The sequence below is a fragment of the Natrix helvetica genome, assembly GCF_964273705.1.
Source record: "Natrix helvetica genome assembly, chromosome: 1".
Classification (NCBI taxonomy): domain Eukaryota; kingdom Metazoa; phylum Chordata; class Lepidosauria; order Squamata; family Natricidae; genus Natrix; species Natrix helvetica.
Window position 1 is genome coordinate 194,799,627 of NC_138548.1, and position 25,490 is coordinate 194,825,116.

Genomic DNA, 25,490 nt, shown 5'->3' on the forward strand with positions numbered 1-25,490 from the left:
TCTCGGTTATTCCTGCGAGGTCCGGCTCCCCCTCCAAAATTAGATCGTGGATGAGGGGGGCCTTATTGACAACGGACCTCGCGTTGCATAACAGCAGTCTCAGGCCTTGGGTCTGTAGATCCTGACCACCTAGTATGCAGGGGTTGGTACAAACGACCGGGAATGACCAAAAACCCCGGTCTCCCAACCGACTACGCGCTCTTGATCTGTCCTCGCACCTGCCCCTCCCCACGACCGTTGGTATCAAAGAGCCCTGCACAGGAATGCTATCTTCCCTCTCCTCCCCCACTCCGCTCCCTCCTCCTTCGACCACACCTAGATGCCTGGCTCTCCCATCCCTCCTGACCTGTTCCCCCCCCCCATCCCTGGAACCCCTTATAATTTTTAAAAAGCTATTAATTAAAAAACCCCTCAATGTGCGCTTCCGCCACCTCTCTGGGTTAATGAACCCGTCCTCAAGGTGGGCCCTCGAAAGGGCAGGAGGCCATACCTGCGAGAGGGGGGACTCTCGCAGTGGCAGTAGGTCAGACCTTGTGTACGTGAGAATCATACAAAAATCATACAATTATATCACGGGGCAAGATTATTTCAAGTGCTGAAGATGGAATCATAGTTTGTCGTGAAATTGTCCTTACCCTAGATGGAAAGGGTAAGTTGGTGGGCTAGCCAACTAGCTAGATTTATCTAAGGAGGCGCTCAAGATGGTATTGGAGCCGATTAAAGCAGGATGTTAATGAGAGAGCCATAGTCATGATATAAAGCAAATTGATGGAAATCCAAGTTTTGGCAAGGGAGGCAATTGTCCATAGGGGTAGAAGGGAAAAAGTCAAGCCTTCAGCAGATGACCACCAATCCCCCCGGTGTCTCTCCTCCATGTCCAGGCCCAGGGAGAGATGGCCATCTGCCTCCTCGGGGGTCCTGGAGCTCATCTTCCCGGGGGGTGTTGTTCTCAAATCCAAGACCGCCATAGCTCCCTGAGGCTTTCCCAAGAAATAAGCACTATTTCTATGTAATATGTATATTATATAGTAACTTAGAATATAATAATATAATAATATTTATAGATTCATACAGCGTTATCATATTTGTTGTAGATAATACTTAATTCTTATACAGTACCTTGTGTCTATCGTCCAACCATTTACACCATCTACTCCACACTTTATAATACTCCAATTCTTTTCTGTCCTTCAGTTCCATGGTCAACTTATCCATCTCTGCACACTCAAGTACCCTTCTTATTATCATTGCATCTGAAGCAATATTATTCTGTTTCCATTTTTGAGTGAATACTATTCTTGTTGCAGTTAATATATGTAGTATTACCGTGTTTCCCCGAAAATACGACATGTCATGCTAATAAGCCTAGGCCTGGTTTTTGCCTGATTTTTGAGGTGGGTGTAAATATATGCCCTCCCCAGAAAATAAGCCCTAGTGAAAGGGTGCCGTGGCAAGTACAGGAGGAAGCCCTTCCCTTCCCTGGTCACCTCAGCGCTTCTTGGCTCCTTAATCAGATCAGTTGAGCCGATCCAGCTGTTTTTCAAAAAAACAGCTGATTTGCAGGTGCTGCTCAGGCCATGGCGTCCAGCAAGTGCGGCTGCTTTCGCCATCGGTTATGGCCACAAAAGCAGCAGAAGGACAAGTGTTGCACCCCACACGCCTTGCACTGGCTTTTTAGGAGCAGTTATCCACAACTTTTTTATCATTATTTCGTCCCGACCCAGTGAGCCACGTGGATCTGGACAAAATAAGGGTAAAAAAAATGTGGATAGCTGCTGCTACAGTACCCTTTGGAAGGCCGGTTTGAGTCTCCTGCTGCAAAAGTCGCTGTGCCCGAGACTGCTTTTGGGAGAAGAGGCAAAGGGGAAGCAATCAGCTTCATCTCGCCCTTGCCCTCAGCCCCCCCACCCCTTCGGCTGAGCTCAGAGAAGTCGCCCGCAGGGTTTCAGGAGCAAAGTGGAGGCTGACAGGAGTCAGGGCAGGGGGGAATGTCCAGTGTGGCCTCAGCGCTCTTCTTTCCTTCGAAACGGAATCTTGGGAGTGGGAAACGGCATTCCCAGGAAGGGTGGGTATGTCGGTATATGTATAAAAAACACAAAGTGAGGGAGCCAACAGCCGCGGATTTAGGAGCTTTGTGAAATGTTACGCCTACACGCAAAGTTTGGCAAGGAAGGGAGAAGAAATACTTCCCTCTCTTGGCAGTGTTTTGCTTGAAAATATATGAAAATCGGCCAAAGAGAAGGAAGAATGAGACCTGCAAGGAGATGCTGCTGACACTGTTGCCTGCAGAGACACAGACACAGTGAAGTTCATTGAAGACTTCTCCAGCCAGCCCACAAGACTATCTGAAGGGGGAGGGGGAGGAGATTTCCTGCATATTGGCAGTGGTGTCTTCTCACAAGGCTTCTTCTGACATCCCCAGTTGTATGGATTTCCATGTCTTCCTTTACGGGATATTGCTTCGCACCTGGGACCTCTCCACACCTCTTGCTTCTCCCTCACCCCACCTGCCACCCGTCTTGCTAAAACAATGGTAGGGAAGGGAAGTAGCCTGGATTCTGTTAGCATTGGGGTGGGGTGGGAGGAGTTGGGCTGCGAGACATGCGTCCTACCCGAGACTTGCATCTCTGTCGTGTTCCTCGCTGTTTTGTCCAGGGAAGTTGAACTTGCGAGATTTTTTTTTACAGGACAAAACAGTGAGAAACACGACAGAGCTGCAAGTCTTGGGTAGGACGCGTGTCCAACTCGCAGCCCAACTCCTCCCACCCCACCCCAATGCTAACAGAGTCCAGGCTGCTTCCCTTCCCCACCGTCTCTTTAGCAGGTTGGGTGGAGGAGAAGTGAGAGGTGTGGAGCGAGATGTGGCTTCTCTTGTCATCTCTTCTCCCCCCCTCGCCGGGCATGGCAGGCTTCCTCTGCAGCTCCAAGCCAGGGCAGAGAGTAGGCAAAACGCTCACCCCTGGGGATGAATCAGACGCTTCACTGGAGAAACTGCCCCACGCCAACCCAGGCCTCCTAACTCTCTCACTCCCCAGATTGTCCCCCTCACAAAGAAAGCCCAACCCGATGCAGGGCGGTGACAGGACACATAAGACCCCCACCCCCCACCTCTGATAATAAGACCAAGGCCATATTTCATGGGTCAAATTAAAATAAGACCCTGTCTTATTTTCGGGGAAACACAGTATATATTGGGATTTTTTGCACATTTTATCACCTAATATGCCCAATAGGAATAGTTCCGGTTTCCAATCAATTTTTTGTTCTGTAATTTGTTCTAGCCATTCCTTTATTTTAAGCCAATAATCTCTGGCTTTGGCACAAGTCCACCACATATGATAGAAGGTTCCTTGTTTATATCCACACCTCCAACATTCAGGTGAGCAATTGGGAAACATTGCTGCTGCACAACCCAATTAGGGAGACCAAAAGCCCCCTTATTTCTCCTATCTTGCAAAAGTTTAAGTTTTATCCGGGCTTTTCCCCCCAACCAAATAAAATCGAATATTATTTTGTTTAACTCTTCAAAGAATTTTTTCCCTAACTTTATTGATACCATTTGAAAAAAATACAGAATTTTAGGTAAGAGATTCATTTTAATTATTGCAATTCTCCCAATTAATGATATTTGTAATTTTGCCCAATTATCCAGATCTTTTTGTATTTGTTGTACTAATTTATTATAATTGTCCTCTTTTATCGAGGAACATTTTGCCATTAACCAAATTCCCAGATATTTCACCATCTTGGCCATCCGAATCCTCAATCTCTCCTCCAATTCCTCTTTTTGTCTATTAGTGAGATTCTTAGTTAGTATTTTAGTCTTTTCTTTATTTATCTTAAGCCCTGCCACCTTGCCAAATTTCTCTATTTCTTGTAATAATATAATACCCGTCTCCAAAGGATCCTCTATTATGAAGGCCAGATCATCTGCAAAGGCTTATATTCTTCCTTTTTAATTCTCAATCCCCTTATTACCCTCTTTTGCCTAATTTGGATCAATAATGTTTCTAATGATAAAATAAATAAAAGTGGGGATAGAGGACATCCCTGTCTTATCCCTTTCAATTTATTTGTTAATTCTCCATTTAATATTATTTTTGCAAATTGGTTGGAGTAAATTGTCCTAATCATTCCAGTAACTTTTCCCCCAAAATTCATAATATTCAATTGATTGATAAGAAAATCCCAATTTAAATAGTCAAATGTCTTTTGTGCATCCACGAATATCAGCGCCACTTGTTTCTCCGGGTGGGGCCTGATAGTATTTTAATGTTCATTATAATCAGTGTATTATTTTTTATGTGCCTATTAGGTAGAAACCCATTTTGGTCCAAATGAATAATTTCGTTTACTATATTTTTTACTCTTTCCTCCATTATTGTAACAAATATTTTGTAGTCGGCATTTAGCAGTGAGATTGTTTTTTATTTGCTGTTTGTCTGTGTTGTCTTTGGGTATGAGCGTTATCAATGCCTCTGTCCATGAGTCATTTTTGCATGTTCTAGTATTTCGTTATAACGTATTTAACAATACTGTCTCCAATGGCTCTTGCATTTCTTTGTATAGTTCTGCTGGGATTCCCCCTGGTTCTGGAGTTTTTTTGTTTTTGGATTGCCACTTTCATCTCTGCCATCATAATTTTCTCATTTAACATCTCCTTTGTTGTATCTGATAATATAGGGAGATCTTTCTTATTTAAGTAACTTTTAATATCTCCTTCCACTATATTCTCCTGACTATATAAGCTATATAAAATTTTTGGGCAATGCTCTTTTTTCCTTCCATCCAGTAATGAATATTACCCTCTTCATCCTGTAACTGTTGTATTAATTTTTTTCTTTCTCCTTCTTCAATTTATAGGCCAGCATTTCCCCAGTTTGTTTGTGTTCGAAAAAAATCTGTCTCATTGACCGGAGCTTTTGATCCATTTCTTCTTGTAGAATTAGATTTATTTTATTTGTAATCATATCTCTTTCCCCTTTAATTATCTCATTTTGAGGTCCTTTTTGCATCCTGAATTCCAATTCTTCCAGTTTCCCTTGCAATTTCCTGTTATTTCATTTTTTTCTTTATTTGTCTGGCCACGTGTGCTATAGTGAGACCTCTAATGTAAGTGTTAGTTGTTACCCATAAATTTTGTTACATTTTATATTCTTTCATATTCTCCTTCAAAAAGAATTTAAACTCTTTTTCTATCCATTGGACATATATTTTTCTTTCAAAACCTTCTGATTCATGGTCCATCTCCCTCTCCTTTTTTTTCTTCCCTTCCATTTTGCTATTAATGGGTTGTGGTCCACCCATTATGTTTGGTATTATCTCTATCTCCTCCACATCTTTTCCCAATTCCAAATCCATCCAAACCATATCTATCCTGGACCATGAATTATGAGGGTTTGAAAAGAAGGTATATTGACTTCCCTGCAGTTTGGATTCTCTTCATGTATCTTTTAAATGCAATTCTTGTATCATTTTAAAAAAAGGTTTCTGGTAGTATTTTCCTCTTCTTATTTTTTTTACTGGTTGTATAGTCTTTTTTTGTAACCACCACCACACTAAAGTCCCCCACTAAACAAATATTTTCCATTTCTGATTCTAATATCTTTGTATGCAAATTATGATAATATTCCTTCTGATTAATATTTGGTGTGTATATCATTGCCAGTAATATTTGTTTTTGCCTTATTGTTACTTCAATTAATAAAATTCTACCTTCTTCATCTGCATAAATTTGTCTCGGTTGTAACCATTCTTTTATATATACCATTATGCCCCTCTTCTTTTTCCATGCTAAAGCCAAATATTTGGGGGGATTCAAAGATGCCACCATCTTGTTTTCTAATGTGAACCTCTTGTAAACAGGTAATGTTCATGTTCTGTTTTTGAAGTTTAGAGAACGTTTGTTTCCTTTTAACCAGGGAGTTCAATCTGTTTATATTACTGTTATTAACTTAATTTCTTCTTCCATATTATTTGTTGGTAGTCTTCATTCCTTTCTTAGGTCTTATCTCTCATTGCGCCCTCATTGTCGCACCTTCTCTTTCCTGCTGATCTTGTTCTACCCTATCTCTTACATCTTGGTCCAGTTCTTTTTCTTTTAATTGTTGTTCTTCCTGGCTTTTACTTTCCAACTCCTCTCTACTTTCTTGTTCTTCTTCTGTAGCTAAGTAATGCTCATAGAACTCTTGATATTTGTCTAATCATGAATCAATTATAATTTCCTTTGCTTGCCAGGATACTAACATACCTTCAGGAATCAGCCACCGGAACATTATCTTATGCTTGACTAGTTGTGAGGATAGAAAATGATAGTTCCTTTTTGTTCTCTTATTCTTCTGGGTACCTGTTTTAGGGTTATGATTTCTTTCCCCTTATAGGTCAATGGATCATCCCTAGTCTTCCTATAGATTTTGTTCCTGGTCGGGTTTTTTTGAAACCTCACATGTACTTCCCGTGGCAGTTTGTGCCATTATGCATAGTTAGTATGGACTCTGTAAACTTCATCGATGTCATTTTGCATTCTTTGTTTGCTCTTATGCAACGTATCAGCCAGCAATTCTGCCATGAGGTTTGACAGATCTTCCTCTCTATTTTCTGTTATATTCTGAAATCTCAGGTAAAATGCTGATTTCTTCAATTCAAGATGTATTATTGTCTCTTCCAGATCTCTATTTGCGGCAATCAATCTTTCTTCCATTGCCTCCAGTTTCTTTTCGGTTTGTTCCCTTCTAGCTTCAACTATCTTTGTCTTCTGTTCATTTTTGACACTCGCATCCTGTATTTCCCCCATTCTGCCATCTGGTTTACATATATCTCCTTTTACTTTCCCCATCTCATTCTTAATTTCCTCATGATTCTTCGTGATTGACCCCTGCATTTTGAACATCATCTCTTGGATCATACTCAGAGTCGACTGCATATTCTGTAGACTCAATGTAGATCCTGATTTCTCACCACCCATCATGTCTCCTATTAATCTCTGTCCTGATGGGGATGCTGTCACCAATGTTGCTTTTTCCAGTCTTTGTAATTGAAGAGTCTTTGAAGATGACATTGTGCTCGTCATCTTCAAAGTCTTAAACAAATTCTTCCAAAATATCATAAATCACCTATTCTTATATCGCCCTAAGGTTCTCTTCCCTTATGGATATTTCTCTTAATCTACACACTCCCGATATATCCGTTAATATTTATGAATATATGGATTGTACACTTATACTCTAAATCAGTGGTTCCCAAAGTGGGGAGTACTGCCTCTGGGGGTGGTGGGATGACTTATGGGGGCGCTAAGTGGCAAGGGGGGGGTGGCAGGTGGCAGATAAGGAACCGTGCTGAGCCTACAGGTTCAGCTGGCCAGCCTGCCATAAATGCCCCTTCTTCGTTGATCTACTCGATACTACCACTGCTGCATCTTGTTGCTGCTGTTGTCCACTGCGGTGACTTAAGCAACAGCAGAATCGATCCTAACTACTAGCGGTCTCAACCACTGCCCAGCAAGAGAGGGGGGAGAGGGAGGGAGAGAGAGAGAGAGAGAGAGAGAGAGAGAGAGAGAGAGAGAGAGAGAGACTGAGACTGCCACTGAACAGAGGAAGGGGGAGTCGAAACAACTAAATTGAAAGACATCGAGCCGCTCCCACGCCACTCAGGCACATGCTGCTCAGGGCTTTCCCCCTCTTCCGTACTGAGCATCACAGCTTGGAATGCACGTTCTCCCTGAGTCTGCCGCAGACATGCGCTGCTCCCGTCCTCCCCCCTCCTCGTCCCGTTGAATGGTTGCTTCTGGCCTCTTGCATACCGCACATTCCTCAGGGTAGTCAGTCAGTCAGCACGCGCTCCATCAATCCGTGCGCTGTGCGCCAAGGGCGGCAATACCATGTTCCGCAGGCAGGGAGCTCTCTTTTCTGTGGGCACATGAAGGGGGATCCCTATATGTGCGTGTGGCAACTAAAGTCCTCCGGCGACACAAAAAAAGGGGGTGGTGGGTGGTGTTCCTTGAGTGGGAAGGGGGCAGTGAGGCAATGGCCAAAGGGAATTTCGATGTGGGCGACAACAAAGCAAGTTTTGCATGAACTCCAGGGGCAAACTGGTAGGAAATGGGCTGCTCTTTTTAGTGTCTTTTAAGACAAACCATCACTACTGGAAACTAGAGCCAGGAGTTAATGCCACCGAAAAGACTCCTCTGATACTGTAATAAGAGAGGTTCTTAATAAATGACTATCAGACTTTGAAAACCTGGTATCACTGGATCATGTTCAACAATTTTGTTGAATTAACATTAATTAAAAAGGTTTTTAAATTTGATTTTGAATAAATGTGCAATTAATTGTTACAGTTTTTAATTTTACTCTTACTATCTTCCTTCCATCATGCAAACCACCCAGTCACATGACCCTCCCCTCAGCCATGCCCACCAAGCCACGCCCACAGAACCAGTAGTAAAAAAATTGAATTCCACCACTGGGTGGGGGACACTGAGGATCAGGTTTTAGCACCAAGGGGGCAGTGGACTGAAAAAGTTTGGAACCACTGCTCTAAATTAAACATATAGTCACACAATTCTAAATACTATTAACCATACCAATTTTGGTCTAACTACAACTTACACATATACAGTCATATAAAAATATATCGTATTATTGTAGATAGTAAATATGTGTGTGTGTGTGTTGTATTTGTGCTGATAAATAAAATAAAGGGAGACTAGTATAGATCTATTTCAAGCTATTTAGCTCTCATCAGCTAGCCATACCCTTACTGGGAATCGAACCAGGGCTGTATTGCATATTAGGCCGATGTAATTGCCACTAAGCCACAGGCTCTCTTCCTTATCAGCTAGGCCAGGAAATAGGTGGAGAGGAAGAGAGCCAGTTCTTAGCGTTTCTGTTCCTCCATGAGCTTCTTGTCGATGTTCTTTTCCCTCTCTGCTCACCACCAAAATTCGATCACAGTTTCAATCCCAATACTCTGTCTGCTGTGTGATTTTCTCCCCCAAGCCCCCTCCTTCTGCTGAGCGTGTTAAATTCCGTCTTCTTAAGATTCTGCTCCTACTGCTAAGGTGCCACTTTCTCCCCTTTGGAGACTCTCTTGTCCATCAATTTATAGGAATAAGAAAAACTTAGAGAAGCAATCCAATTACTCACTTCGCTTTAATTTTTCCTGATACGTTCCACTGCTTTCCTCTCTTTGCTTCCTCTGCCATTCAATCAGGCCATCACACCTCTGGATCTGGCCATGACAGCTGGTCTCTTTTGTGCCGGATTCAAGAGGTTCTTCCTGTAGTGATGGAAAATCGCTCTTCTAACTGTCACCCCCAGAGTATCCTCCCTATATCACTGACCCCTCCAGGGTCCAGTTTGGCCTCTGCTGGCCTCCAAGCATGGAGGGCCCTGTTCTTCTGTGCTGTACCACCATTATGTCATCCCGGAAGTCCCCTTTGTCAACTTATCCTTTGATTTGAGTTATATGTTCCCTTGATATCAGTTGAGTTTCCTGTGGATCCTACTTGAATAGGTTTGGTTTCTCTTGGTCTGTACAGATGGAGTTGCTAAGTAGATAAATTCCTCTCATGCATAATGTTCCCATGATGGATAAATATTCTAATTTTATGCAGAAACTGTGCTGCCTTTGATGACTCTGCTATTGCTAATCAGGAGAGTAACAGATTGCACCACATTTCAGGGAAATAAGTGTGTGTGTGTGCGCACGCACGCGTGCGTGCGCACACACACACATGCGTATCAAAGTTCCAAGTGTATGTTCGGAAATATTGGCTGGAATGAATACATTTTTAGTTGATCAGTTTGGCAAAGGTTTGTCCATTGAATTGCATGATGAATTAGTGCAACAGAGCACATCAGACCATTTTAAGGGAGCTGTTTCAATGCTGCATTGACTTCAGAAGGAAAGCTAGAAGAGTGAAACAGATGGAGATGGGATGAAGAAATATAACACTTTCTCTCTACTCATTTCCTCCTGCTGCAATCTTCCTGGAGTTGAACCTATGCAGCTTGGAGCCAATAAAGCTTCCTTGTCAGTTATGGAAAAACAGCATTGATCTGTCTTAGCTTTGCCTCTTTTTGTTGTAATTTTGGACACTTTACATTCATTTTTCATGTTCAGCTTGCAATTGTATTTAACAATTGTATCTTCCCATTTTCATGGGAATGAACTACCTACAGAATTATACTTCTGAAATTCATAGGGATCAAGGAATTCTGTTACATCCCTGAAGTGCCCTGGTCATTGTTTACAGGTGCTAAAATGTCATTCCCGCTGGTTAGTCCTTCTGTTCTACCAGAAAATATTTTGTTTTGACTAATATATTTGGAAACAAGGAAACAACACATTACCCATCACCACTGTTGCTATAAACATAATACCACCTTGATGTGGTGATTTATTTGGATGATATGCTGATTTTTTCCAAAATCACACCTGCCCATATTGTGCATGTCAAGGCCGTTCTGCAACATGATTTTCAAACATAAACTGTTTGCCAAGCTAAAAAATGTAACTGTTATCATCAGCCCTTGGCTGATTGTAGATTATAATTTTAAATGGCATTCAGATGTACAGTAAATGGCATATGGACTCTTTCCTAGTTCTAAAGCCACAGTCCTTAAATTTTACACTGGGGCATCCTGGGTTGCTACAATGATCTCATGGGGATCTGCAGGATATTTAACTATTTAATAAACAGAATTGTTCATGAATTCACAGCAGTACCTTGGGGTGCTGCAGTGGAATTTGGGAAATACAAGGAGCACCATTAAGAGAAGTTGGGGATCTCTGATCTAGAGAAAATGCTTTAGGATTTTTGTAACTTTTATAGGTGTTTTATACCTTATTTTTAATACTCTACTGGAGTTCTGACTGCATTCACAAAGAAAGAGGTTTATAAATGTGATGAATGAATAAATGAAACCTCTTTTGGGGGTCTTGGCACACTTTTTTCAAGTCCAGCCTGATCATAGGAATCTAGAAATCAAAAATTTCACAACAGCTTTCATAATTTTAGATCAGGTGGGCCTGAATGCCTTGTTTTTTTTACAACCTGCTATAGAATCTTCAGCTACAGTCTGATCTGATCTAGTCAGGGATGGGTTTCAAATTTTTTTACTACTGGTTCTGTGGGCGTGGCTAGGTGGGAGGGCATGTGACTGAGTGGGAGTAACCAACTTGACATCCCTCATGCACACTCAGTCACATGACACCCTCCCTCCCTAGCCACGCCCACTGAAATGGTGGCGAAAAATTTTGGGACTCTTGACAGAGTGAAGGGAGGGGGAAGAGAGGGGAAAAACTTCCAAAAATAGACCGCCAGAGGATTTAGGGTGTGGAAAAGCCATAAGTTTCTTAGAAGGAATCAAAGCATTCAACCTGGAGGCCACACCTGTGTTTATAAATCCAGTGGGTGAGTGGGTGGGGGGAAGACAACGGGAAGGAAAGGGTGGGAGATAGGAAAAATGGAGGCGAGTGCTGGACTATGCAAGCATGGCGGGCGGGAGGGAGGGAGGGAAGTTCACTGGATCCTGGCTTGGGACAAGGAGGGAGGAGTTACTGGCTGCAACCCAAAAAACACTCTCAGGCATTGCGAGGGCCATGGGAAATCACTGGATTGCGCATGTGCGCTTGTGCCATGCAGTCACGCGTGTAGCCCCCCCACCCCGGGTTCTCCTGTTGTGGCTTAGGTGCAATATTGGGGGGGATCCCTAAAAGATATGGACCAAGTAACAGCACGATGAAGCAACGCAAGTGACTCCATGCATCTCTCTCTATAAAGTTGCTTGTGTGTGTCCATTATATTCACACATATGGATGGCACACGCATGCATACAAAGCTCCCATAAAAACCCTTAGGCATGCAAACCACAGTGAAAAAAAAGATCAGCTTTGGGGTTGGGGATGGAGAGGTCTTCAGCTGACCCCCCCTCCTCTCTACACCCACCCCCTCCCCAGCCAGATCAGTTTCACTACAGTTTGCACGTGGAGAGATTTTCCGCCTGGATCCAGCCTGCCCAAGAGAGCAGCTGCTTTTGATTTCTGCTGCTGCTTCTTGGTAGAACCAGCAAGGGGGACCCTCCCAGCCAAGCCAGAAGACCCCAAGTTCAGAAAGCTTTGGTGAAGGACTGGAGCTTGGAGGGGGAAAGCATTGCCCCCTCTCCCTGTTATCCCCTTTTATACCATCTTTGCAAAGGAAATCAGTGGATCACACACCGACTCTCTTTGCTCCTCCTGCGCTCATTTCAGCGCTCTTCTCAAGAAGCAGTGGTAGAGGTTGGCGGAGGCTCTTCTCGAGAAGCGGCTCTAACCCACAACCCAGCCACCTTCCTGGCCAGCATCGCTCCTGAGTGAACTATTCTATCCTCAGCTGTTGCGAAGAAGCGGCAGCTCTGGGTGCACCATGGCTGCTTCGTTCTCTTTGAGAGCCACTTTGTACCTGGTTTGCAAAGCGGCTGTCTAAGAGAACGAAGCGAGCGTTGTGCACCCAGAGATGCTGGTCCTTCGCAACAGCCAAGGACCTCTTTCGCTTGGAGCTGCAAGCTGCGGGGAGGGGGGATGGCTGCAACGCCGGCAGCTTCGGGGGGCTCCTTCCCTCAGTGGTTCATTTTCTTACCTCTAGGCTGCTCCATGTCTTTTGATCTTTCTTGGGCGCAGAGAAAAGTGACCCTGTGAAGGGACCGAGCCTGCTACTGAACCTGGAAGCCTGGCTTCTTTTCCACCCAGCTGTTGGCGCAGGACACCAAAAAGACCTCCAGTCACTGCCATCATCTTCACACATGCGCAGCTTTCTTCTCACTAGCTGATGGACTTTTCGGTGCCCTGCAGTCAGTGGCTGCATGAAAAAGAAGCTTCCGATCCTCCGGCACTCAAAGAGGTGGCTGAGAGGCTTCTTTGCCAGCCAGATGCTTCCCAGTTCTGGTCAACTTGCATCCGACAGATGTGAGCAGCGACCAGCCTGCCGGTCCTACCGGTTTGGAGAGCCAGGCCAGATTTTTACTACCAATTTGGCTGAACCAGTCTGAACTGGTAGGAACCCACCTCTGGATCTAGTGATTGAGGACCAGGCTAGAAAGCAAGAGACTGAGTTCAAGTTCCATTGTAACCATGAAAGCCAGTTGGGTGACCTTAGGCTAGTCCAGTGGTGGGTTGCAGGTGGTACACCCCGGTACAGGCGTACTGGTGCCTGCCAGGAGCACCAGGTACTGTTCCGGTATGGTGCTCCGGAGGGCCCACCCACCTGCCCGAGCTCCTTACCTGTATTTGAGCTCTTAGGCGCTTCCGTGCATGTGCACGGAGCATACGGCGCCTGCGTGATGCTCCACTGAGCAGTTGGACTGATGTTGAGGAAAGGACCCATGCACACATGTGCACACATGTTGCGCATATGTGTACGTGCGGTGCACATGCATGTGGGGGATGCCGGGCCCCATTGCACTGTACCAGTTGCAATGGGATCCAGTACCCACCACTGGGCCAGTCATACTCTTTCAGCCCAACTCACCTCACAGAATTGTGTTGTGGGGAAAGGAGAAGAAAGATGTGTTGGATATAGAGGTGAAACTCGAAAAATTAGAATATCGTGCAAACGTTCATTTATTTCAGTAATGCAACTTAAAAGGTGAAACTAATATATGAGACAGACTCATTACATGCAAAGCAAGATGTAGTTCAAGCCGTGATTTGTCATAATTGTGATGATTATGGCTTACAGCTCATGAAAACCCCAAATCCACACTCTCGGAAAATTAGAATATTACATGCAATCAATAAGGATTGTACATAGAACAATATCAGACCTCTGGAAAGTATAAGCATGCATATATACTCAGTACTTGGTTTTTGCCCCTTTTGCAGCAATTACTGCCTCAATGTGGCGTGGCATGGAAGCTATCAGCCTGTGGCACTGCTGAGGTGTTATGGAAGACCAGGATGCTTCAATAGCGGCCTTCATCTCTTCTGCATTGTTCGGTCTCATGTCTCTCATCTTTCTCTTGGCAATGCCCCACAGATTCTCTATGGGGTTCAGGTCAGGCGAGTTTGCTGGCCAATCAAGCACAGTAATCCCACAGTCATTGAACCAGGTTTTGGTGCTTTTGGCAGTGCGGGCAGGTGCCAGGTCCTGCTGGAAAATGAAGTCAGCATCCCCATAAAGCTCATCTGCGGAAGGAAGCATGAAGTGCTCCAAAATCTCCTAGTACAGCGATGGCGAACTTTTTTTGGCTCACGTGCCACAAGTGGGGGGAGCGCGGGGGGGTCGTGTGCAGGCGTGCCGCACCCATAATGCAACGCACGATCCCCCAGTGTGCATGTGCGCACAACATGCGCCCCCCATTTTTACATGCTTTTTTCGCCCTCCCCAGGCTCCAGAGGCTTTATAGGAGCCTGGGGAGGGCGAAAAGAGCCTCCCCCGCCCCCCAGTCCCTGAAGCCTTCGGAGCGCTTAAAACAACCCTCCGAGTCACTTCCGGTTTGCTTGGAGGGTGGTTTTGAGTGTTCCGAAGGGATCAGGGAAGCCTCCGGATGGTCCCTGAAGCCTCAGGGGGGGCTCTTTTCGCCCTCCCCAGGCTCCTATAAAGCCTCTGGAGCCTGGGGAAGGTGAAAAATAGCTTTTAAAAAGGTGAACTCAGCGTGCCATAGGTTCACCATCACTGTCCTAGTAGATGGCTGTGTTGACCCTGGTCTTAATGAAGCACAGTGGTCCAAAGTCCTGTTGCTCAGTGGTCCAAAGTCCACTTTTCTGATGAGAGCAACTTTTGCCAAAAGCACCAAAAACTGGTTCAATGACCGTGGAATTACTGTGCTTGATTGGCCTCTCCATTCTTTCTCCATACTCTGGGTCCTTGGTTTCCAAATGAGATGCAAAAGTTGCTTTCTCCCTCTTCCTTTCTTCCTACTTTGAAAGCTTCATTCTCTGTGACTGCTGCGATCAAGTAGGATGCTGGTATCTCATCTCAAGGCTGCTTCTGCCAATCTTCCTGCTTTTCCCTGCTTCTCCAGTCAACCTACCTTGACTCATTATACCAATTACACACTACCATGATATCTTCTCCAAAAGGAATACAGAATACACCGTGCAATGTACTGGATTGTTCTTATACACTTCCTGGATGTCTAATTGTAATTTATAAATAGCATTTTGTCACTAGGACTGTGATGCTTCGTCAGCATGGGCTCTCCAGGGCTTCGAGAGTTTTTGTTACATTGTTAGATTTTAATTCTACAGTTCATTTCAAGTCACTCAGGACATGTTTCAGCCTTGCAAATTACCTGTCTTGATTGACATTTTGATAATTTAATTTGCGAATTCCTTTTTCCTTGGAATTCAAAGAGGATGCTAAATGCTAGTAATTTGTTAACAATTGCCTAGGGGCCTTCATAAATGAATAGGAATTTGGTTTCTAATTCAAATATATTATACTGCATCATATTGATTTTTTATTCCAATTGAAGGAACAGCATGAGCCAGGATTCTGAGTATTTGGACTTTCTATATTGTGTCCTAGTGCATGCAATTCTGTTCATAGTTTCTTTCTACCACCTGGATAAATAAGCTAGAAATTACTTACTTAACAATTTCTTTTAAAAGAGGATCTTTCTTTATTTGGAGTACTCTTTAAAACCTGGCATTGTAAACGCAATTGTTCTTGGTCTGTCACTTTTAACTTATTTGATAACAAGAAACCAAGTTTCTTTCGTGGCACATAATATCTAGGAAAAAACCAATAAAGCTTGAGCTAGTTTTGGTTCTATACAGCTCCTGGACTTAACTGGTTAAGATCTGACATGAGAGTATGATTCAGTTAGCAGTTTTTAAGGAGACCGAGAAGATTGGCAATTCCTTGAATGCCAAGATGAAAATAAATTATTTTAAAAGTAAAAGGGGTATATTGCACTTCAAAATGGATATAGTTTTTCTTTCAAGGGCTCCAGTCTGTAACTGAGCGGTCTTTTCAAGAGAGTAGAAAGGAAGGCAAATTTAGCATTGATTCTCTAAGGAATTTGCCACAAGAACAACTGTCTTGCTTTGAGTTTCAGAGCTGCTCTTCATTTTCTGTCACCAGTATGGTTGCGAGGTTGGTAGTATGGAAATTCAGAAGCAGTTTTTAAACTACTGCTTATTATTTAGTAAGCTGTTGCTAATTGTGGCTGGTGTGCTTCATTTCAGCCTCTGTTCATTTTTTATATAAAACGGTCCTTGTAGGAGGGAGGGGGATAATAGGTCCTGAAGTTCTCTGAAGCTCATTTTGGTAATTTTTAACCATGGCTGGTGGGATGTTTGAGCAGGATGGTCTCTGGTCTCTAACCTGGGAATTTAAATTCTTTCAGTTATCAATCCAGCAAGAAATCACTAATGAAGAATGGTTTTATCACCACAGGGTGGCTAGGTAACATAATACATCCATTGTCCGGTAGAACTTTCATCTGCAGGATGAACTGAAGGTGGCTTACAAGTACTTTAAACAAAGTAATCAGAGAATCATTACAAAACAGTAGCCAACATCATCCCAGCCTTACTTTTCTTCAGAGACGGTGGCTGAGCACTTGCTTCTTGCTTTTTGGTAAGCTTCCCATGTAAATAGAATGGGGCTAATATAATAAACTTATTAAATATAAGAAAACAAATTTGTCAGAATATTGAGATGTTCTAAATTTATTATAGTAACTCTTAATATAGAAGTTAACAAAACATCAGTAAATCAAGGTGCTTCCTATGGGATGGCAAACATAAAGCCCATCAATACTTCCAGAGGCACCATATAAGATGAGTTCTATTTGTGTGTGGTTAAGGATTAAACAACAAAATTACATCCGAATTTTATTAATTTAGGGAAAGTAATTACTTATAACATACTAAATACTAACATACTAAATGAAAGAGGTGAACTAAAACCTAGAAGAGAATTATATGAGGAAGGAATAGAACTGGAATGGTGGGCTTACTTACAAGTCCAATCTTGGGCTTACTTACAAGTCCAATCTCGACACATGAAAGACAAAAAAGAATGGGGTATTAGAAAAGAACCTGCAGAATTAGATAAAATTTTAATAGGTGAAGAGGATAAAATGATTAAAAAATTATACCAATATCTATTGGATTATACAATGGTGAAAGAGCAGGTAAAGGAAACCATGTTAGTATGGAGTAGGAACTTTGGTTACAGCATACAATTGGCAAGACTTATTGGAAAGAAAAAGAAAGTTAACTTTAGCCACCTCATATAAAGAAAACTTATACAAGATGTTCTACAGGTGGCATATCCCATCCACAAGATTAGCTCAAGTTAACAAAAAATTATTGCCACGATGTTGGAAATGTAATGCTGCACTAGGGACCTTCTACCATATGTGGTGGGAGTTCACGAAAGCTAGGGCTTTTTGGCACCAGATAAGAAAGTATTTGGAAGAGATGCTAAATCAAAGGATGGCCAGAATTATTTCTACTAGGGATTACAAAAGAAAAGCATGGCAAAGGGGAACTATATTTAATGCTGCATATTTTAATGGCGGCAAGACTGGTTCTTGCACAGAAATGGAAAAATAAGGAGACTCCCTCGAAACAAGAAGTAATAAATAAGATACTGACATGCGCAGAGATGGACAGGCTGATTCTAGACATCAAATACAAGAGTGAGATGGAATATCATGAAATCTGGGACAAATGGTACCGATGGTTAGAAATGGGGGGGGGGGAGGCTGGGACGGAAAAACACAGAGAAATTAAAGAATTGGAAATATGGTATTAAGAATGTGTGATATGTAGAAATTGGATATGTATTTGTATGATTAGTAATTAACTAAAAAAAAGGATCAACAGACAGGTAATCTGACTGACTATATGCATCTATGTAATGGATATAAAATGTAATTGTTATAAGATCTAATCACTATATGGAAATGTTTATGCCAGAAATATTGCACTATGTCAAATGTTTTTAATGTTTATCAAATAAAAAACTTTTTTAAAAATCAAGATGGTTTCCCCCCGCCCCACCCGATAAGCACCATAGCTGGTGTACTTACTGATGTTTATGCCAGGTTTAAGAGAGTGGCAATTTGGGAGTAAGAAACCAACTTGAAAGATAAATCACCCAACAGTCCTGAAAATCTTTAAAATCTTACATTGTCTTTGTAGATTAAAAAGTGGCATGGCAATAAATTGACAGGATATATGCTTCTGATAACATGGTTTTGTATCTTGGTTTGGGGAGGCTTGCCTAGAGACTGGTATGTAAATGATGTCCACTTGGACTTGGTACAACTATAACAACTATAAAGTAAAAATTCTGTATATAAATTAGTGGGTGTATGAAACTGCTCCTTCCGGTAAGCTTAACACATGTCCATGAAATTTGTTGAGAATCTTTGCAACGTAATACACGTTCATCATAAAATTAGACATTTATAAATCAACATCAAAACCTCTGAATAAACGTGAACAGAATTGCAGACTTCATATTGTTATATTCATATCTGATCCCCTGTTCCCTACTTTGTTCTGAATTTGTGTATCTTGACTGTTACCCAAACTGGTCATCTCTTTTTAGTTATTTCAGATACATTTTGTATTTAGATCACTTAACAGATTATATCTTTACGTAAAGTTTTCTACATGTGACCCAAACATGCCACTGTTTGCAAATTACAACAAGCATTGGCAAGTTGCAACAACTTGGTTTGGTTGCAGCATTCTGGTATTTTCGTGCGATGTAATCTTGTTTAGCCTTTATGTTAGAATGTAATATGGCTTTTGAATGGCAGCTTTTAGAACCATTGTTTATATCTGTGAAGTAGAGAATAAATATGGAACCACACTCAACAAACTAAAAATTATCTTTACGTACAAAATTAAATTTCCAAAGCCTACTAAATACCATATAGTGAGAGAAAAGCATCCTGTCCTCAACCATCTTTGTAAAGAGATTATTGGCAGGCTCGGGAAATTAGCCATGCCTTTTTCTTTGATGATATTCATTCCTGGCCTGAGGCTGGAGTATAATGGCAGAATCAATGGCCTGATCAATAGTTTAAGAGGGAATCAGAATTTTGCTAACAGAAGAGCAGCCTGCAGGAAAGCATAGAGAAGTGGATGGTTGTCACAGAAGCTTTGTAGCCATCAGAATAAATGTCCAGGGAATGAAATGGATAGAACCATTGTAAAGGGAGGGGGGTGTTGCCTAAAGAAGCATTGAGCAGTAATTATTGTAAGGTCCTAAATTTACACCACTCCCACCACATGCACCATAAATAAATGGTAACCAGCTACTTGAAGTAATATATGTTTAAGGGATTTGTTTATGCATGGAAAAATATAATGACAAATTAAATGAAAGTAGTTTAAAATCTCCTTCAGGTCAGATACAAGTCCTGGTGAATTCATGCACATATCTACATAGCAGTTTTTGGCAAAACTGCAGAGGTGGTTTGGGGATGTTTTTCCAACTTTTCTTCATTTTCTCTGTCAGCCCACCACTCAAGTATTAGCAATGCTCTTTCTTACTTAGTCTCTGAGTTCAGGCAAGGTTGTTCAGCAGAGGGCAATATTTATTCTGCTTGAGCACAGCATTCCTGTAGGAGTAATTTTTTGGGAGCTGCATCGCATAGAAATAGTAGACAAGTTGTGAACAAAGTGGGACCATCGTTTGCCTTCTGGCACTTCCTGATTTTCTAGCATTTCCTTTCTCTCTTTCTTCCCCATTTGTTTCTTTCATTTCATTGCATAAAATCTACTTGAGAAGTTTGTGTCATGGTCACTCACAGATAACTTTTTTTAATATATTACATTGATATAACCTCTGTGAAACCAAAACACTGAGACAAATATATTATAAGTCTAATCCATTTCAACAACCCTTACCTTGCAAATGAACAATTTCATACCAGCTGCTGGGTTTGCCTCCCATCCTTCATAACCGTAACACTTTCCCCTCCTCCCTCTTGTTTTCAGCAGATAATCAGCACAATGGAGACCCAGGTGTCCAACGGCCCCACAAACAACAGTTCCCTCCCCAATGGGCCACTGATCAGTGCCAATGGCGCCACCGATGATTCCAAAACTAACCTCATAGTCAACTACTTGCCCCAGAACATGACACAAGAGGAATTCAAGAGTCTGTTTGGAAGCATTGGAGAGATTGAATCATGCAAACTGGTTCGAGACAAAATCACAGGTACAACTGTACATGTCTGTCTGTAGAGATGAAAAAGAAAAAAAAATTGAGATAGAAAGATAATCTGGCTAAAAACCCATGGTAAAATGAAAATAAATATGGTGTTGGGAAATTGCAAAGAGCTGTGGGGTTCTGAAGAAGTGTTCTGTGTCCAGTGACGTGCAGTCATCATGAAAAGAAAAAAAAATGTAAAAGGAAAAAGGTGAGAGCTGAGGTCAGGCTGAGCTAGTTGCTGCCTCATCGTGGATGACTCTGCTTAATTGTTTAAACAGCCTCTAAAAAAGCGCCCTCTACTATGAGGCAGGAGAACTGCATGACTCATCTAGTCTGACTAGGCGTTTTATGATCACTCGAGCAGAGTTAAGCAAGGGTTAAAAGCCAAAAAATTCCTGATGTAGGTGAGGCACGCAATTCTCCTGCCTCATAGTAGAGGGCGCTCGTTTTGGGCGGGGCTTCTCCAGAGGACCCGAGGCAAGAGCAGAGTTGAAATTCTCTCTGAAACAGCTGGAAAAGGTACGTGTGGGTTGGAGGGAGGGGGAGGAATTCAAACTTCATCCTCCTGGTGCGGGGCTTTGGGCAAAGGCTGGAGGGAAGGGTTAGGGTTTGATTGCAGGCAGAGCCACATTGCCTTTTCAAACTTGTAATCAGTGAAGCTGGGCTGGATCCTTCCGGGGCTGGAGGAAAGTGTGTGTACTCCAATCCAACGTGTGTGTGTGTGTGTGTGTGTGTGTGTGTTTGAGAGAGGGGGAGGGAGAGAGAGAGGGAGGAAGGAGGGAAGGGAGAAGAAAAAGAAAAAGAAAGAAGGAAAATCCTTTCGCAAAGGAGAAAAACAAATGCTGTCGCTTTAAATCGGAACTGAACATGCCTGGCTGTGGAATTATAGGAGTTGAAGTCCACAAGCCTAAAAAAATTTGAAACCTACCACTGTGTCAGTGCCTCACCAGCCATAAACCTCACTGCACATCACTGTCTGTGTCGCAGTACACTCATACAGTGCAGCAACTAAGGAAAACAAGTTCCACGCTATTGATTATTTGGAAACGTCATGAAAACTTCCAAGTATTGTTTTATGTTGGCATATATCTTGGTACAGCTTAACTGTCAACTGTAAACATGCTGCTGCTATCACTCTACCTCCTAAATAACCCCATAAAGTTGGATAGAGATAAGAAAAGCCTAATTACACGAGCATTTTCTCCACAGGAAAATAAATAACCAACAAATAAAGGAAAGTAAGTACTGTATTACAGAATAAACTCATAATAGGTTTATGGAATTTGGTACTATTTAAAATATGATAATTAATGGGTTTAAACCAACAAAGATATGCAAGGAAGATTATTAATGACTGTTGGTGAAGGTGTACATAAATCTCCAGATTAAAATACCTCAAAATACTAATTCTGTAGTAGAAAATGCTGCTTGCTTTTGGGAAGTGTAAGGATGGGTTAGAAGAAGAAGCTTTCCTTGAGCAGACCAGTATATAAACTATATTCATGATGAAGAAGGTCTAACTATACTTTGGTGTGATATTAGAACTGAGCTACTCTAGATTTTTGGAATTGTTACAGGAGACATAAATGGCCCCGGTGGTAAATTCTTAGGATTTGGAGATTTTTTGCAAATATTACAGTTGTTTTTGAAAATGGATGGCATATAAGCTTAATAAATAAATTTACCTTTACCTTCTGGCAACTACATTAACAGTGGCACAGAAAATACAGTGGCTTTCTGATGAAAAGGCAAGCATTTGTTGTGTATTAGAAAATATATGAAATATATTATTTTAGAAATTGTAAGATAGAATACATCCATGAAACTATGAATTATAGACGATATCAAGGTGTTTGCATCCAGACTGCATTTTATATTACTGTTAGAGTTCCTTAAGAAGTAAATACAAATTTAGTGAACCATTAAATTTACATAGCAAAACAGCATTTTAATGATCTGCATATTTGTAGAACAAATAAATATCCTTAAATATTTTGTCACAGCAGGTGGCAGCACCTGGTTGAACTATTTTGGGTTTGAAAGCTAAGTTTGGTTAGTATTTGAGTTGGAAATTCCCAGGGAATCTTGAAGTTGTAGGCTAGACTAGGAAGTCCATAACAGCCTGAAAGAAGGCATTTGCAAGCCAGTTGTGGTAACTGTCCAAAACCCATGTTGACATGAGATCCACAGGAGAAAAAGCCAGAGAAAATATTATCTTTTGAAGCATTTTATTGCATTGATTGTGACATTGAAAATAATTGTTTGATGAGATGATGTATTTTTATATATTTTTTATTACATGGAAATGTAATAATAATAATAATAATAATAATAATAATAATAATAATAATAATAATAATAATAATAATAATAATAATAATTAATAATAATAATACTCTTTTAGAACATCCATTGCCCAGTATTAATTACATTTATTTAAGTTCTTGAAATGGCAGGATTGGTATTTTTGGATACTATTTGAGAAAGTACCATTTTTATTTACAAATAAAATCCTACCTACTTTTTTATACTACCTTGCTTTTATAAATTCAGTTTCACAGCAAAGTCTGCTGCTATGGAGGTAGATTAGTCTACTCACAAATGTTGCAGCTGAGTGAGAATTTGAATGTGTGCTCCGTTGCCAAACACTACATGTTATATATTGTATATAGTATATAGTTGTCAGTTGAAATTCTCATTCTGGTCCTCTGTTGGAGAAGGAAAATACTCTCTCCTGATTGGTTGTTTGGCTGATCAGTTTCATGTAAAAGGAGCTGTGTCAATCAGGGAGTTCAGTTGCCTCACAGGCAGTATTGAATAAAGAACTGTTAGAAATGACTCTGGCCTCGCCTCCAATCATCACCCAGAACTTAACACTACATTTGTCTTTTAGTGATAGTAATAAATTGTCCTTTCTGGCAAATGTTTTTTAAAGGTTTTAAGGGGTTCCAGGGAGCGGGGGAGGGTTATTCAGCCTTGGGGTATGGATACAGCCAGGTCAACAGGTGGGGTCAGGATGGAGGGGAGCAGAGTGGGGGAGGTGGGAGGAAACAGCATTCCTACAAGGGGAATTCCAATAGCGACAGTCGTAGGGAGGGGCGGGCGCGAGGACACTAGAAGAACGTATAGTCGGTTGGGAGACCGGGGCCGCTGGACACGCCCGGTCGCTTGTACCAACCCCCGCAGTCTAGGTGGACAGGATCGGCAGAGCCTGGGCCTTAGGCTGATGTTATGTAATGCGAGGTCCGTGGTTAACAAGGCCCCCCTCATCAGTGACTTGATCACAGAGGGGGAGCCGGACCTCGCAGGAATAACGGAAACCTGGTTGGGCCCGGAGGGGGGGGTTGCCCCTCGGGGAAATGTGCCCTCCAGGTTACCGTGTATTCCACCAGCCACGGGCCCAAGGTAGGGGCGGTGGGGTAGCGATAATCATCCGGGAAGATTTGGCACCGAGAGAATTCACTGTGTCGCAGATTTCTGGGTGTGAGTCTCTAGGCGTGAAATGGGGCCCAGGGAGACAGTTGGGCCTGTTGATAGTATACCTGGCTCCCCGCCATACATCAACGGCCCTGCCCGGACTCCTCGAGCGGATCGCGGAGATGGCGGTTGAAACCCCCAAGCTATTAGTGATGGGGGATTTCAATCTGCCGTCGACGGAAGAGGCATCCGAGGTAGCCTGGGAATTCATGGCTTCCATGACAGCCATGGATCTGACTCAAGTAGTTCGGGACCCCACACACGAGAGAGGCCACACACTGGATCTTGTGTTTGTCTCCGACCAGTGGACGAGTGATCTGGGAAGAGGGAATTTAGTCATCACGCCCCTGTCATGGTCAGATCACTCACTTCTCCAGCTGGACTTCCCTGGCGCTACTCCCCGCTGCGGGGAGGCAGAACCAGATTGTCCCAGATGGTTCCGCCCCAGGCGTCTGATGGAACCAGATAGGTTCCAGGTGGAGCTTGGGCCACCTCCTGCAGACCTGTCCCGCTCCCGGGCAGAGGACCTGGTAGCCGCGTGGAACAATGCGGCCGCCGGTGCCTTGGACCGGGTTGCGCCTTTGCGGCCTCTCCGATGGCAATGATCGACCCAGGCCCCCTGGTTTAACGGGGAGCTAAGGGCGATGAAATGCCACAGGAGACGCCTAGAGAGCAAGTGGAGATCCTCCCGCTCCGAATCTGACCGAACACAGGTAAGAGCCTACTTAAGGACCTACCTTGTGGCAATAAGAGTGGCCTGTCAGGGGAAAAACAATGCCCTGGGTATCTGAGATCAATGGACCGTGGCTGATTCCCTTCCACATATCTTTTGAGATATTGAGAAAAATAAGTCTTTAAAATATTCTAATTAATAAACAAACTTTAATAATAAAATAATAAAAGTAAATGAAACAGAAAATAACTAATTGGTTACATTTTGATAATGAAAGCTACGTTTGCCAAAGTTGGCTGCCGAACAAAGAAGAGAGGAATTTGGAATGTGTAACGCGTGCGCAATAAATCACTTTCAGATAACATTTTGTTTTATGACCTGCGCAATAAAGCTTTCTTAGTTTAACTCTTGAATGTCAGTTTAGGCAGTTCAGGCCTAGCAAACTTTTTAACATCGTGACACCCCTTCTTTTGCTAGTCTGGGCTGACGTCATCAAATCATCAATTAAGGCACATCTTCTTTCGCAGATACTCGTGTTGATTTGCGGCAAGTGGTTTGTTAAGCATGTCTGCGATCTGATCATGTGTAGAAACATATTTCAATTTAACAAAACCTTGCTTAACTAATTGCTTTGTGTTTTGATAACGAATGTCAATGTGTCTGGACCTAGAACCTGTGAAATGTGACTCAGAAATATAAACAACAGATACATTATCTTCCATCACCGTGATTGGTCGAATCGGACGTGTCCAGATATCTGTGATCAAAGCATCAAACCACGTTAGAGAATTACAAGCATCTGAAACACAAGCATATTCAGCTTCAGTAGATGAACATGAAACAAAACTCTGTTTTCTCACTTGCCAGTAAACAGGACAACCATTTAGGAACATCATGTAACCAGAAGTGCTTTTGCGTGACTTCTTGTCGCTCGCCCAGTCGGAATCAACAAAACAAATCAGCTTTGGTTGATCAGTGTGTGTTGGTTCTAGCAATAACTTCATGTGTTTAGTGTGTTTCAGGTATTTCAACAACTTCTTAATGCATGACCAATGAAATTGTGTTGCCTTACCTACGTGTCGTGATAAAAGATTAACACTAAGTGCGATGTCAGGTCTGGTCCAACTACTAATGTATAATAGTGAACCAATGACTGAACGATAGAGTGTTTGA

At 42.3% G+C, this 25,490-nt stretch overlaps 1 protein-coding gene across 10 annotated transcripts in view; it reads left to right on the top strand.

The window, feature by feature from the left end:
* Positions 1-25,490, top strand: part of ELAVL3 (ELAV like RNA binding protein 3) — a 121,314-nt gene that overhangs the window by 48,399 nt on the left and 47,425 nt on the right. For 7 of the 10 annotated variants that reach the window (XM_081937022.1, XM_081937016.1, XM_081937019.1 and 4 more), the window contains one exon: positions 19,951-20,173. In XM_081937022.1, coding sequence (XP_081793148.1) covers positions 19,951-20,173 — 223 coding nt within the window. The remainder of the gene's footprint in view (positions 1-19,950; positions 20,174-25,490) is intronic. The other 3 variants (XM_081937018.1, XM_081937024.1, XM_081937017.1) reach the window with 1 other exon arrangement.